The sequence below is a fragment of the Pseudochaenichthys georgianus genome, chromosome 3, assembly GCF_902827115.2.
Source record: "Pseudochaenichthys georgianus chromosome 3, fPseGeo1.2, whole genome shotgun sequence".
Lineage (NCBI taxonomy): Eukaryota > Metazoa > Chordata > Actinopteri > Perciformes > Channichthyidae > Pseudochaenichthys > Pseudochaenichthys georgianus.
The window spans coordinates 25,227,525-25,244,202 of record NC_047505.1 but is presented as its reverse complement, the minus strand read 5'-3'; the positions used below and the strand labels follow the sequence as shown (position 1 = coordinate 25,244,202).

The window sequence follows — 16,678 nt, the reverse complement described above, 5'->3', positions numbered from 1 at the left end:
GTGAAAAGTATCCCCCATCACTGAGAACATTGATTGCTACATGTTCCTGTGAGACTCTCAAGTCTTCCAGGCATCTCTAATCATTGTTCGACACCTTGAAAGACAGACGCCCCTGTTCAAAGTTAAAGACTGGCCTGTGTCAGGTGCTAAAGAAAACATGTAACCTCATCCCTTCCTCGCTCAGCTCCCCCTGGAGGTAGCGACTCTAATTCCTCCATTCTCACTCCCTTTTCCCCTTAGTCTGCTAATGATGATGAGACCCACTCTCTGCTCCCGCTCTCCCTCTTGTCCCTCAAGGCTGAGCGATGGTATTTGGGATCGGACACTGTTTAGTTATTGGCCAACAATGGAGAATTTCTTTTAATAACACACCTACTACAGATTAGGTGGTAATTGCAGCCTTAATCAATAAGCTAGCTGAGCGGAAAATTAAAGGTACGTGAAGCCCGACCCCCCCCCCCCCCCCTCTCCTCTGCAACCTCAACACACAACATGTTTTCTGGTATTAGGCCCATTGTTCAGATGTGGCCTAGTGAAAACGCTGGAGGGCGAAAGCAGAGGGCTAGGAGCGAGGAGGGATCTGACAGTGATAAATAGGCCTTTTAATAACAGCTGTGCCACTTGGGTAGCCATTCTGATCCTTTCCCATCCATGCCGGTCCCATCGTCCTCCCTCCCTCCCTCCCTCCCTCCCTCCCTCCCTCCCTCCCTCCCCCCCCCCCACAATGAGGGAGCACATTTACATATCACAGTGGTGACTTAGTGGTTCATACTGGATTGTAAACAAAAACATGTACGTGTGGACTTCACAAATGCATCTTCTATGTGTGTCTAAAATAAAGTCTTGTTGTTTTGTTTGGTTTCAAGCCTCAAAAAGATAAATAAATAAAGTTGTATTGTATAAGGACAAAAACAACACACACACACTCGGAAATACTCCCTCACTCCCAGTTTAACAGATGGTTTGGTTAACTGAAACATCAATTGTGTGTGTGTGTGTGTGTGTGTGTGTGTGTGTGTGTGTGTGTGTGTGTGTGTGTGTGTGTGTGTGTGTGTGTGTGTGTGTGTGTGTGTGTGTGTGTGTGTGTGTGTGTGTGTGTGTGTGTGTGTGTGTGTGTGTGTGTGTGTGTGTGTGTGTGTGTGTGTGTGTGTGTGTGTGTGTGTGTGTGTGTGTGACGAGGGTTTGTTGACCTGGAGGAGTGAAGGGTTAATGCTACACTCCTCCAGAACAAGCCCACGGGGCATTGGTCCTCATCGGCAACAGATTTCAGCACAGCATGCTCACATTTTTGGGAACACAGTGGAATAATCCTCTCGTCATTTAGATAAATGTTTCTATGTGTGGTATTCTAAAACGTGGTAATGCAGTGCATAGTCAAAATCACACATGTGTCGAGGTTTATCTTCATTTATTAAGTGATCCTTTATTAATGAAACAAAATGTCTACAGTATGTGTGATAATGACTCAACACCAGTAACACTCTCCACTGTTTGTTACTTTCTCTTTAGTACTACAACACAATGAATGAACAACGCATGAATGGACTGCTGCCGGACCCTCTACAGATTTTTCCACGAGGTACCTAGTGACATGTTACAGTTTGTCATGGATTGGTGATGCTCACAGTCTCTATACAACATTGCAATTAATGTGTTCACAAGCAATCACAAGCAATATTAAAATATAGAAAAATACTCACATTTCCCTGGTCCGAAACGATTACACCAAAATGTAGGTAATTCACTTGTGATTATGTTGGATAATATAAGCAGTTAATGACTTTAGGTAAGTAATGCAGCCTCTGGAAAACATTTAAATGTCCGTGGTTCCTTCTGTTATTTTATTGACAGTCATTTGTAAATCTACATTTATTTTTGCTTCAAGGTCATTGAAACTGCAAGCTTGTGTTCAGGCTAACCCTTCCCCAAATGTCTGGCACTGTGTCGTTTATTTTGTTAACAGTCCGTTTCTATATTTTCATATCGTTTTTAACACCACTTTAAGTCATACTGTATATGATATTTAACAGACTCCAAGGGCAACGTTTAGGGTCTCCCTTTCCTTTGCTCTCTCTCTTTACATCACTCTCTTCTCTCACTGTGTGATTCTGATTTTCCCATCCTACCCAACACCAACTGTCTCAAGAGCCCAACTTCTCAATCACAACTAATTTCAGAATAACCCTCATTTCATTTCATCATTCCTTTTCTTTACAAAGAACTGATTCCCTTTCAGCACATTTGTAAATGGCCCAGTGATGTGTTCTACAATCTAGTCAATTACTGTTTCAGCCGGCAAGACTCCAGGGAACCGGAACATACATGGCCTGAAGGTACCTATCTCAATAATTGTTTCAGCTGCCTTACACCGAGAACTGAGGGAGGGGAGGGAGGGGAGGGAGGGGAGTTGAGGCAAATGGATTGGTAACACCGTGTTCCACTTATTGAAATGTCAATTGAAGTCAAGGCTCTCCTTTTCTTTCACTCATTCTCTTTCTCCCCTTGTCTATGTTTATGTATGGGGTTCGTCTCCTTCTCACCTTGTATTCTTGCTTCTTCTGGCGGGATAGACATTTAAATGCGAGGTGGGATTTTTTTTAATCCCCCTCCAGAGTATTATGTTAGTCTCATTCCCTACGATAGGAAGAACATCAGCCTTGGTTAGAGCAAAAACTAAGTCGATAAGAAGATGTTATTGTTCAACCATGAAATTGTCATTACAACGCCCCCCTTCTGCCATTCACAAATGGCCTTCCACAGAACTTCCCCTTTTATGTTGGGCATATGTTGCTATTGAACCTCATGCTAATTACCATGGGTTAAATGACTTGACACCGCCTCCATCTCTCCAGATGATCCATATTATATCCATCTTCATTTCAATAATATTATCACCCCCCCTTTCCAAATACTGAGAGTGCTTTATTTAATGTATCCTCTGAGGAGCTTTGGAAACAACTACTGAACTGTGTCAGGTTTTGTTAAGGTCAAGGGTCTGTGTTGATAAGATGATGTTTTCCAAAAACCTTAAATGCTTTGGTAATCTTTCCCCTCTTTCCTCCCGTTTTAATATAAAAGTAATTGGCTGAGGGGAGTCTTGTGAGCTGTTTGAATTAGGTCTTCCTGGGCACTAATTAAAGAGACAATCCCTGTGCTTTAGTGGACCCAACACAGCAGCCCTTTGACCTCAATTACATGAGTTATTTTTAGTACACCCTTTACAGGGTCTTTAGTGTATGATATCTGGGTTGAGTACAAAGGGTTTTTGGCATGAACATAGATTAAGATAAGTCAGTGTAAAGACCAATGTCCCCTGTTAAGCACAACCACATGTGTTTGTCTTGACTTCATTTTTGGACCGTCTGAGTCTTCAAATGGTTACAGTGCACAACGCTGGTTCGATTCCACCTTGGGACCTTTGTTGTATATCATACTCCTCTTTCTTTCTCTCTCTCTTTTCCTCGTTTCCAGTCTTCCTCTATGTTGTCATCTGTCCAATTAAGGAAATAATGCCCCAAACAAATACAAAAAAACACCTTAATTTTTCACAGATTTGTCCAAATAAATTCGGTTTTAATCTAAATGTTTGTACTTTTATACAAATATATTTTCACTTTCATCTCCTTTCCTCCATTCTGCCTCTTGCTGTCTGTCCTCCTTTCCCCTCCTTTATGCGGACACCTCCTTCCTTGTTCCTTGCCTGCCTCCCTTCTCTCCTACGAAAGTCAATTAACCTCCAGGCTGAACAGAGAGCTTGTGTTTTGTTCTTGTTCATTAGGGGGTCTGGCCATATGTCTGTCTCTCTCTGCCTGTCTTCTGGCCTTGACCAGAGTGTGTGTCTCTGTGTGTGTTTGTGTTCTTTCATTTTTGTGTTTTTACACCTACAGGTTAATACAAGACCCAACCCAGCAAATGACTGCACTCAAGCTGTCCCGGACTCCATGGCCAACAACAGGTGAGCTTGCTGGGGCATAGGGAGCATGTGAAACCGCCTGGAATACACAGTGGAAAGATGTCTGAGAACGCTTGTCAACTGTGCTGTGTTCCTTCCTGCAGCTTAAAAAAATCATCTGCAGAGCTGAAGAGGATCCTGACAAATGGGCAGGTGAGCCGGTGTTCTGGGTTTAGGTAGCATTTCACAGCTGTTGTCTCATTGCTCCTGCTCTCACACCTAGTTTCCACTGACTTCAAACACATTTCTCACTAGTGGTTTGGCTCCTCTCTTCATTTTAGTGAAGCTGACTGTGGGCACGTAATAAGGAGTGGGTATTTGGGTATTGTCCCGTAAGCATGTCATACATGATAGGAGCACGGGGTCTTTGAGCTTCCAGGATCAGCTCTGTAACAGTTATGTCTCTCTTTTAAAACAGCACACACACACACACACACACACACACACACACACACACACACACACACACACACACACACACACACACACACACACACACACACACACACACACACACACACACACACACACACACACACACACACACACACACACACACACACACACACACACACACACACACACACACACACACACACACACACACACACACACACATATATACACTACTACTACTACTACCTTATCAGAGAGACAATTAGGCCAGCGACCTCTCAGGTTTCTGCTGTTACACAGGGAGCTAATAGAGCAGTTCTCTCCCCTCTCCTCCATCCCTTCATCCTTCTCTTCTCATTCGCTTTACTCCCTTCTATTGCCAAGGTATTAATTACATCTGGGGGACTGTGTGTTTGTTGTGTGCATGCATGCATTGCTCACATGTATGTAATTATGTTATGATGCTTTCCTCTTTATGTCTATACAAAATTACGGTAACACTTTATATTAAGGTACACAAATGAACCATCAACTAGTTGTTAATTAACATGCATATTAGCAGTATATTGGCTCTTTATTAGTCATTATAAAACACTTATTAATGCCTTATTCTACATGACCATATTCTACAAGTAATAAGCCATTAGTTGAGAGTTTTTCCTCAATAACCCTCTAATTAGTGCTTTTTTTATTGCAAGTAAGGAAGTTGTTGGACATGAGGTTTGGTCTTAATATGCTCTGCTCAATATGGGCCCATTACATTACATTACATGTCACTTGTTAGACGCTTTTACCCAAAGCGACTTACATAGTCAATACTGTGGATAATCCCCACAGGAGCAATTTGGGGTGAAGTGTCTTGCCTAGGGACACAACGACATGCTGACTGCAGTGGGGTTTGACTCTAATTGACCTGAACAGGTTCCCTATTCTAAAGTTGCCTCCTCTTCACACTTTGCGAATACATTATAGCACACAACTACTGAAATTAACCTCAACAGTTCATGAACAAAGTAGGCACACGTTGAAATATCTGTTTTATTAATGAACCACGAAAGAGAGGTTCAGACACATACCAAAACATGTCAAGTTTCTCCAAGGCTGAGAACACATAATGCAGCCTGTACTTTTTAATAAAAACTGATTTTGAACAGATTTGATGTATTTGTGATCATACTGTGTGACCTGCTTGTATGTACTTACACAATAGGTGTGTTGTACTGTCTCAGTGTGAACATAGATTAAACTGCAGCCAAACTCTTTTGAGAGCCAGGGAATGAGCAGCCATGCTCCTTTACAGACTTATTTGCAGAATAAGGCATTAATAAGTGTGTTATAATGACTAATAAAGAGCCAATATACTGCTAATATGCATGTTAATTAACAACTAGTTGATGGTTCATTTGTGTACCTTAATATAGAGTGTTACCTAAATTACTTTTGGTAGCCCCACATTGAATTAACCATACACATGTCAAATGAATTGTTTCAATTCAGCATGGTCTGGGGAAATAATCAATTACAAACTTATTTACCAGACATTATGAATTCTGGCCATTTTGGATGCAAATAATACATTTTAAATAACTTATTTTGTCAATTTGTAGATTGTCAGCAAACACAAGCATTTTTTCAATTAGGAATTTCCTGTTTTATTCACAAGACATAACATATCTTAAATGATAAGGAATGTCAGTTTTGTATCATAGTAATATTTTTATAAGGTCGCGTCTGACACTTCAAATCAAAGTAGAGTGGAAGGACGACTGCAAACAAATCATCATCAAACTCTACATCAGTTACTCCCCCACTCACCAAAGCACAATGTCTTTTTATAAATTGGGCAGTAAATGTTGTATTGATCTGCTCTTCTCCTCCTTCTGTCCCTCTTCTCCTCCTTCTGTCCCTCTTTTCTCTCCTTCTGTCGCTGAACTTGGAGTGACCTGAATGCTTGTCTTGTTTATAGACTCATGTGACAATGTAATCCTCTCTCTCTCTCTCTCTCTCTCTCTCTCTCTCTCTCTCTCTCTCTCTCTCTCCTTCTCTCCCTCACCTGTGTAGTTACCTACTATCCATTGGTTGCATGTCTTCTCATGTTATAACATGTAGGAACCATTATTGTTTACCTGTGCCTGCAGATAAGTGCCCAAGACATCAACTACCAAGAGCAGCTGGGCCATGGAAACGGAGGCACAGTTTACAAGTAAGTTGTTACTGACTCTCACATTCAGGCCCAACATTACAAGGCCACAGCACACTAACAGATAGTGACCCTGAAGAGATGCCTGCTGAAGTAAGGGGGGGGGGGGTTCTGAATGATTTACACAGGGACGTCAAAGTCTCTATGTAGTGCAACATTTAAGGAAGAATGTCTCAATTAGTGGCCAGTTCTAGAGCTTTCTGCTTAGTTTTTATGACAAACGAATCACTCTGCAATAAGGGATCTGTGAAGGGTCTCTTTTGTTCCCCACCCTTCCTTCGTCCCTTCATTTGTCCATGTATCTTTCAGTGTTTGGTGTGACGTCTATCAGGCTGCTTTGTGTCTTTACCTTCATTTATTTATTCTGGTCTGAAGGTTGCAAACATATATGATATTGATTCGGGTTTGTAAGCGATGACAGCAATTGACTTAATCTGTCTATAGCTCCGCACATTGCCTGCCACAGTAGGAGAGCTCGATCCTCTCCGGCCAGACAAATGTATTACTGCCCCGCTAACGTTATGACAAGGTTGGCATTTGTGGCGCTCCCTCTCTCCTTCTTTTCCCCATTTTGTGTTTTCTACTTCCCATCAATCCTCAGCTATTGAGCTGTTTTATTGAGATTGAAGTATTGATCACTTCTCAGACTAACCTTGACTTGACAGAGCGGTCTGTTTCACACAGTCCCCAGCAAACCCAGTAAATGTCTCATCTAGTAAATCCACAAAACTGTCGCTTTTTTATTTTCACCCCCTTTCTTTCCAACGCCCTTTCACGGTTTTATGACTGCAGTAGCTCCATTAAGAGCCAATCTCTCATAGTTGTTGGAGAATAGGATTGTTGATCAGTTTGGCAACAAAAATGGTTACACTGCAGTGGGAAAGGCCAATATTGCAAGCCCAACAACTTCTCAGTCAATTTAGTCCAGCAAATAAATCCATACGCTTTGGCGCTAACATTTTATGGTTGGAAGACGATAAAAAAAAAAAAAACACAGATAAAAAAAACCTGGACTGTTTGTCCGTGATATTTTTATGTTGGAATTGTTTTTATTCATGCTAATTTTAACCAATATATATTTCACTTATTTAGAAGATGAAGCGCTTTGAGCATGTCCCAGAACACATTGCATGCCCAAAATACATATTGCACACTAATTCTCAGCAGGTTTCAAGTATGTGGTGTGTGCATACTGTTAAAGTGATGAATATACTCAAAACGGTTAATATCTAAACTAAAAACATAAATTATTTAGTGTGCAAGTAGTTTTTTTATTGACATTTTGATTTGTCAGCTGTAAAATCACAGGTAAAGCAAAGCTTAATGGATGGCTGGTTCTACTCTGATCTTGGTAGAACACATGTATAAATCTAAACAAATCATCAATTAAATAAATAAAGCTGCTATGTATCTTTCATAAAGTTATACACTTACAGTATACACATTTACATTTTGAAGATTATGAATTGCATACAATCTGAGATCAATCAAAGTTCATAAGGTTCAGCACCATTTTTGGATCTTCAAAACGTTATTTTTGTGTGTCTGATATATAATGTGAGCTCTGCTACCAAGAGTGTCTACCTACAGACGTTTGACCAGTTTAGAAGCGTCTTCATTTTCTCCACACAACTGAGTACAGCTAGGTCCACACTTAAACTGGGCTATGTCAAACTGATCCAGCTGCATCCTTCCTGGCCTGCCTGTCCTCTCTGCTGAGTCAGCAGTAGCTTAATAAGCAGCAACCGTGTTCTGGGAAGCCTCTTTTTCTGCACATGTTTCGAAGTAGGTACATTCTGTCTCCATGTAAAATCATTCTTAAAAGAGTCCTCGCTCAGGCCTTGTCAGCAAACCTATATTACCAAGCTCCATCCAGCAGCATCACCTGCCATTAGATCCCCTTTAAGAGCAGGGCACAGCTGACAGCTCGGCTGCTCCATCAACCCAAGTGTCTCATGCATTTAATTGCAACTATAGCAACATAGGTTCGGTAATTGTAGACCACAGTTCAGATCTGGCTAACCTGAGCTGTACCTGTCCAATCTAAAGACACACCTGCACTTAATGCATGTAACCCTACACTTTGCAGGCCTGACTAATGTTGATAAGGTACTTAAAGAACAACTTAAATACTGATATTTTGCTATAAAACAAGTAAATGAATATAGTCAGTTTATATATCAAACGGAAAGGTATGAGACATGAGACAGTATGAGCCTATGTTTGTGGTCTTTATGCGTGTATAAAAGAAGACTGGTCATTAGAACCCGAGGATATAAGTGTTAATTGAATTGGTGGCCTTGTGATTGTCTTCTATAAATATTTGTTGATAACTGTTAATTGCTTCCCTGTCTTTATTTTTTATTATTTAGTGTGTCCAATTGGTTTCACCTTTGATGTGTAATAGACAGGTTGTCAGTCACCTGATTAAATAATGGTGATTTGCTGACCTCAGTGTAGCTTCATATTTAGTTTGGCTGGATTTTTCACTTCAACATTTCAATTAAATGATAGCAAGGCATATAAAACCCTCTTCTCTTCTCTGTAAATAACAATTTACAAATATTTGCTGCCAAAAGTAAATTGGATTATTTTGAGATAAAAAGTGTTGGTCCAGGAAATGGACCAATCTTTTTCAGGCTGTCCTCCTAAAAATCTTTTTCATGTGGGGATATTCCTAAAGTTCTGAATAGGAAGCTGTGATTATTCAATCAGGTGCGTAAGCTGAATGAAATGTGTTAAGGATGACCCCAACCATTATTTTATGTAGTTTTATTTTTGTTTAGTAATTGTTCATTATTTTTGTTTTGTTTGGTTGGATGTGACTACAGAAAGAAATCCAATTTTCAAACATCAGCTGAAGGTCATCTCAACTTTTTACTAGGGTTGTATGTTTTGCAACTCTACCTGTTTAACATTGTACCCATCAAAGTAATTGCGGAGGTATTTGGCCAAGTCAGAATCAATCAAATGGTCATGAAGCTGCCACTAAATAGCTACATTTGCATTGTGTCATGTCAGGGGATGCCTGTAGCAAATCAAGTACCATACAGAAGTCAAATACATTCAACATCATGGGCAAATTGGGCATATCAATTACATTAGGGAGGCGTGTGGCGCAGAGGACTAGTGCGTTGGTGTTCGGATCAGGGGGGGCACAGGTTCAAACCCCACGGCAGTTGTGTCCCTGGGCAAGACACTTCACCCCAAATTGCTCCTGTGGGTATTGCCCACAATATTGAGTATGTAAGTCGCTTTGGATAAAAGCGCCTAACATGTAATTTAATGTAAATTACTTTGCCTTTATTTAACTGCCACTTAACCAGTACATCAACTTCATCAAATATTGTGTTCTGCTTAAGGTGCTCAATGTACATGCAATAAGACAAAGGTTTTTATGTATTTATTGTATGGCTCAAGGTGAAGTTTGAACTTCAAGTTAGAAGATGTGTAGGGTCATGACTTTGGTGAGCGGTTGCTAGTCTCCCTCCATAGTGACGAAGTAGCAAGACGGGCTGATGTTAATGGTTTGCGGCCTAAACTAATCATAGCATGATGTGTTAATATTCACTCTGGTTTTAGAATGGCTGTTTGCTTAAATTATTGTTTTTCTGATTTAAAAAAACTATTTTTGTTAAACAAAACACTGTATGCATACTCACCAACCGCTGAACCCTTTGGTCCAGCTTATATTAAGCTTATCACGTGTGAAAACACCATCAATGGCTCCCCTGCCTTTTAACCTCTTAGCTTAGCCCATTTATGACCCAGAGCCATTTAAACTCAATTGGATGTTACCAGCACTTCAGCTCTCCATAGCCACACACTGACCTAGCCATCCATCAATGTCGGCCTTTGTTTTTTATTACACACTCTCAGAGGTCCATCGTGTCCAGCAATCTAACTGACTCCATGGCTTATAAATACAATAACAAGGACACACAGGCCATTTTCATGACTCATGGATCCAGTGGTGCAATTAAAACAAGCACATTTGCCTGACAGTGAATGTGGTGACATCTACTTAGACACCCATGGCTGTTCCTTCACTCTCTCGGCCCATTCTCTCCATTGATTTCGTTTTCCACCTCATTGAGTAGACTGTATATTGAACGGCCAAACCTCTTTGGTTAATTGGTGGTCACCTCGTATCTTGTATCCAAATATGTTCATATTGTGTCTAGAGGTAGTTGGGTGGGATATAGTTTTCACTAAGCATCGCAGCCTAGATTTCACCTATTAAAATATTAAGACTAGAAATTGAAAAATATATTTGTATTTACTTGCACTATATATATTGTTCTGTGTTATTGTGTTGGAGTGAGCCTGTGACCTAAGATTTTCATCGTCATAACTACACTGTAGCTATGTTCGTATTACAAATTAAAAAAAACTTGGAACCTTGATGGGAAGACTGTTCGGCTCTTTGAGTGCTCTACATACAATAAGGCTAAATTATAAAAAAAATGTAAGCGGAGAAAATTGTGTAAATTATAAAACCTACAATGCACCGCACATTTCTGTTGTACGCTTAAGCAAGTTGTAACTTTTAGCAGCTTCTACTGTCCTTGCCAACACTGGCATTGTCCAGGAAGGTGACGTAGCTCAGGATGTAGTGAAGTCACCTCGTAATCATAAGGTTTCCGGTTTCCAGAGTGTCATAAAGTTTCCTTTAGCACGACACTGAACCCATTACCACTCCCTATTGACACCCTGAGTGGCAGCCCCTGCCATCAGTCTATGGATGTGTTTGATTATTGGCGGTTTTCAATCTTAAATGTTCTAATGCCATTTTTATCGCTATCTCCGACTTTTATTTTTGTACTCTATTTTATATTTTATTTTTTGATTTCTTATTATTATTACAATTATTTGTCTTTTATTATCTCAAAGCGTATCAGTATCCCTTGTTGTGAAGCACTTCGAGATTTGTCTTGGCAGATGAGAAGCGCTATATAAATTAAATATATTATTATTATTATTAATGTTCCCTTCATAGAATTAAAGAATATCGTATTTCACTTTTTTAGTGTGGTAAGATATAAAGACAACAGACCTTTCACTGTTGTCAGTCTAACATCTGAGATGCTGTATATCTAGTAAGCACTTTGTGTAAAGTTGTGTGTACATACATGTCTGTCTGTGAATGTGTGTGAGGTTTTTGCCTCACCTGTGTCACTTAGGACACCTATTATAGCAGTATCAGGTGAGAGCGTCTGGGAGAGAGAAAGGTGTCCCGTCAGCCATGTGGCAGTGTAAACCATCACGTTAGCCCTGATCCAGAAGGCCAGTCTCTCCAACTTCAGAGACATGGAGAGGGGCCTTATGAATACTGCATGATGGAGCTTTTATTACAGAGCGAGCTGGAGTGTAAATAAGATCCAGGCAATGGGGCACGTTTACTGAGGTCAGATCAGGGGAAGTGGTGGGGGGTGGCTATGTAACCTTGTCCACATGTCTCCCGCTGTCATAAGCCTGTCACTGTAACTCATAAAGGGCTGCTCGGCCCTGAGGGGGCCAAGGACAGTCTGAGAATAAAGCTTTAACCAAGCAGTAGTCACACCTTATCTCCAGGCCCTAAAACATGCCCATCACACGTATTTGTTAAAACTTTGGAAACTCTTCTATTCTATTTTACACATACATTTAATTCATATAGAAAGAAAACCTGCTTATTGTGCTTGAATTTATATTATGGGAATATTTATTTATATTCTATGTTAAGCATATTTAAGACGCATTCAATGAATGGCTTTAATGTCTGTTTGCCTAGATCTTACTATGGCCAAAGTAAATTGCAGACAGAAGGGATATTGTACATGAAGGTACATACACAAAAAATGTACGCATACAAACTTGTACTGTACACAAGGTGTCCGACGTACTCTTCTCATGTGTCAAAGCAGTAGTTGGATGCATTCTGCCACGAGCTGGGTTTGTCTTTCAGCGCGTCTAGACTTCTCATTGAGAAATACATGTCGTTCAGCACGGAGACGACTTGCTTTAATCTCTTTTCAGGCTGCTTCACACACACAACCTGCCCAGCCAGTACTTAACATGTCTACCCCTGCAATCCTGCCTCAATTAACATTTTCATCTTAATTAAGAGGCAGCACTCATGCTTAACTGATATTGATTGTAGCTTAAAGGAAGATCGAGACATTAAAATGGAAACAAGGCCGTCAGCCTTATGTGCAAAGAGCTTTTTAACAGAGAAGATGACACCTAAGATCAAAAACACTCATAGGCAAAATAAACTGAAAAATAACTGTCTTTTACTATTACATTTCCCACTTTCAGCCTTTTGTGTAGACTTTTGGTAATAGCTATTTTCACCATCTCTGCAGTTTATGTTGTTTTCGCCTTAGCAACAAAGAGACCGTTATCAAAGATGTGTAAACCACAGCTCACATTCAGCACTGCACAGCTACTTCCAAAGCCCAGTGTTGGTTCTAACTCTAAATACTTGACATGGCACTAATGCATGGCTTTAATTAAAGGCCCTGTCCTGTTTTAAGGTGTCTGGCCGAAGAGCAATGTGATACTCTAATCTAAGACGCATTAATCACACCTTGCACCGTACGCGTTCTCTGTGCTAGACCCACGGACAGCTGAGTAGCCAGGTATCGCATTCACTAACCCCTCTCGAAAGCTAACCGGGCCGTGTGACGTACGCGGCCCCTCCTCATCCCCATCACTTGACAGCTGTTGGACAGTATTCGTCCTTGAGGATTGTCTGTTGAGAGGTTCTGAGATATTGTCACTGGTGCCGTAAACTAACCTTCAAGGGCTGTAACTAAAGCCGGTGTTTGGCATAAGGACTTTGATCATGAAGTCATTATGAGGCCAGTCTGGGGCCGCTGCTTCACTTGCAACTCAAAACTCTGTCTGGAACAGCGAGTGATGGGGCTGACTGGATCTGGTTCTGGGTGGTGACCTCTGACCTTTGAGAGAAATTAGACTGCTATATAGTCATGTTAATTTTAACTCTAAGACTTATCAACTAGCAGATCTATGGAGTTTTTATTGCATCGTCATTTTTGTCTTTTATTACCTATGATGTAAACGTTATCCACAGGTGTACTACATTATTATTACAATACTTAACCATTTGTAAATTATTGAGCACAGCGGGGCAGTGTGAAAGGGATTTTCATGTATGGGAAGTATAAATGGACCCTACATTAATAAAGAAATATTATTTACTTGGAATATACAACAATTAACTAATTTAAATGAAATGAAAAATGAAAAACAGCCTTCTACAATTTTGTTTTACATCTTCATTTTTGTATCTCTAGAGCGTACCATGTTCTGGGCAAGCGGGTTTTAGCTGTCAAGGTAAGAACTCCTTCAATGTTGATGATCGTAAATGCTCTTTAAAGTGACCTAAGCATAAACACAACTTACATTTTTTCCCACCATGTTTTATAACAGGTCATTCCTCTGGACATCACGGTGGAATTACAGAAGCAGATCATGTCAGAATTAGAAATTCTCTACAAGGTAAGTTTTGACTTGTTCTTTTTTTTTTTTTTATATACCCTAAACCGGATCTACATTGTAAATAAACCACGAGTCTTACCAATGAAGCAACCTATATCGCCTCTGGTCTTACAATGTAAGCCAGGGATTAGGGAACACGGAAACACACGCAAGACACACGTGGACTAGGCATGTGACTTTAATGATCACCTCCTTCGAAACTCTTAGTATGCATATAAGGAGTTCTTTGTGTCTCCCCTAAAATGCAGAGGCCAAATCATTGTGAGGACAATTTTCTCTTATAATGAGCATGAATGCATTGTGTGTTGTGTTGAGCCTGTAATAGCGAACATCCACTGGCCTGTACTCAGTATATTGATGTTTGGTCAGCTAGCCCTCTTTTCATGCAATATGTATGCAAATAAATTATATATATTTCCAAGCGTAAACATCTGATGGACTTCAAATGGATGCTGTTGATGATTTTTCGCACTGACTTCAATCAGATTTTTTATCTTCAAGATCAAATTGTATATTTTCTACTTTTTAATGTTGTATTATTTCTATTTTGAGATTTTACATTTTAAAATAGTTTATTTCTACTCTTTAAATGTTTTACTTATGTGCAATGCCTTGTTTTTTATGCTGCTGCAACACAAACATTTCCCAATTTGCGATCGATAAAGTTCATCTTATCTTAAAGCGTTAGACGAACATGAGAAACTTTGCACGATTTAGCTCCACTGTATCCCTTTTGCATTCAAACCTGTAATCAAATTATCACTTTTCGCTCATTTACTATCAAAGGAACTATTTTTTTGCATGCTCTTTAATGACCTTGATGTCTCTTCTCTTGATTGCAGTGTGATTCGCCGTATATCATCACTTTCTTCAGTGCCTTTTTTGTAGAGAACAGGATATCCATATGCACAGAATTTATGGACGGTGAGTTTCTCGGTGGCTCGAGTCAGTGGATCATGTGTTTTTATGGTTTTAGCCACAGCTGTGTAGAAGAGACTTTGGGGAGCTGTTCTCTGTCTCTCGGCTGTGTATCCATTTACACTTCTGCAGATCAACAGGACGTCTTACGCTGTGAGCTGCTTAGCATGCCTGTGTGCTAAAAGCTACGAGGGCGCGATAGATCTCGACTTGAGTGCATTTGTAGGTGCGTTTGTACGCGTGTGTATAGACTGGTGTGAGATGAGGGACTGTCTATGTTTTAAGTTCTGTGTGTTTGTCAGTGTGTGTTAATGCAGTGATTCCCCTGTTTCACACATCAGCTAGGACATCAGCAAAGTCTGTCTAACCTCTCAGCACTCTTTGCTTCATGACACATCTGATCAGTCACTTCCAGTTAGTCTAGAAATGAGGGTGAAAAGTTGACGGCTTAAAGAAACATCAATGACTTTGTCCTTTTGTTTCTTGTTTTATTCATATGGAAAATAAGTGTTAAAATTCAATATCATATGAAGAAACAGTTAATATATGAATTATAACTGTGTAGACTCACTATAGTTTTCGGTACATTTTGAAATATAACAAGTATGTGTCCTCTACATTTAAACAGTCTTACATATTATGCAGCAGACAGCTTTGCAAAGAAGGTCCAATGACTTGGAAACATTGGAAAAGTTATTATTATTTAGTTTTCTTTGTATATTTTATGTGTTTATGTTTTGAACAATACAAGTTGTCATTGAAACATTGTGGGATTGGCAGTTCTGCATTCAGAAGTGCTTATCGTTCTTCCTAATTATGAATATGTTTAACAAATATTTTAGTTTGAATGTTCAGTGTAAGAGAACCATCATGTCTTTGTTTGGGACATACTGCTTCTGAATCAGCACGGCTGTTTTTATGTGCGAAAAAAGGCATTGAGGGTATTTGTTCAACAAATACCCTCAATGCCTTTTTTTGTAACATTTCTCAACTGTTGAGAAATGTGTAATGCTGTATCACTGCTTGATTAAATAATTTGTCTTTGGCAGGTGGTTCTCTAGACGTGTACAAAAGAATTCCAGAGCATGTGCTGGGGAGGATCGCAGTAGCAGTAAGTTTGAATGAAATACTTTATCTCCCTGTCAGTAGTTTGAATACTAAGTAAACAGCATTAGACTTAACGGGTATCCCTTAGTCTTTCAAAAACAATTTTTTTTATGTGAGATTGTCCCATGTGTTCCTAGAATCAACATTTTTAAATGCAACCTGTTATTTGTTTATGGGATGCAGAAAGCCTTAGGAAAAAACTCCTTTTATTAAGGAAATAAAACAAAATAGAACCACAGGTGTGAATTGTTTAATTGGTTTCTATTTGGTGAAGTGATGGACAAAGTCAGTGTTGTATCTCCCTCTCTTTCTGCTCTCATTTAAACTAGTATTTTGACAGAAATGGCCTTTTCCAAACTCATTACCCTTCTCCTGTCGTGTCTGTCTTCCGCCCTTTAACTTTGTCCGTAATCAAACAATGACAGCTATTTAGTCAGTGTTAATTCTAATTCACAGCTTTCCCTCCTTCCCACCGTCACAGTTGTTAATTATCACAAAAGGGAAAGCACCAGAGAGGGTGTGAGTGAAGCTGCACGCTGCAGTATTTGCACTCACACCACCGCCTTTTGAGGCAGCGGGACTTCAGACAGCTTTTTGCT

General features: G+C 39.9%; 1 protein-coding gene across 3 annotated transcripts in view; it reads left to right on the top strand.

Annotated features, from left to right (window-relative positions):
* The window catches only part of map2k5 (mitogen-activated protein kinase kinase 5), a 53,690-nt gene that overhangs the window by 7,369 nt on the left and 29,643 nt on the right, over positions 1 to 16,678 (top strand). For all 3 annotated transcript variants that reach the window (XM_034107485.2, XM_071206475.1, XM_034107491.1), the window contains 9 exons: positions 1,510 to 1,579; positions 2,293 to 2,333; positions 3,888 to 3,955; positions 4,057 to 4,105; positions 6,487 to 6,551; positions 13,850 to 13,889; positions 13,986 to 14,054; positions 14,897 to 14,978; positions 16,022 to 16,083. In XM_034107485.2, coding sequence (XP_033963376.1) covers positions 1,510 to 1,579; positions 2,293 to 2,333; positions 3,888 to 3,955; positions 4,057 to 4,105; positions 6,487 to 6,551; positions 13,850 to 13,889; positions 13,986 to 14,054; positions 14,897 to 14,978; positions 16,022 to 16,083 — 546 coding nt within the window. The remainder of the gene's footprint in view (positions 1 to 1,509; positions 1,580 to 2,292; positions 2,334 to 3,887; positions 3,956 to 4,056; positions 4,106 to 6,486; positions 6,552 to 13,849; positions 13,890 to 13,985; positions 14,055 to 14,896; positions 14,979 to 16,021; positions 16,084 to 16,678) is intronic.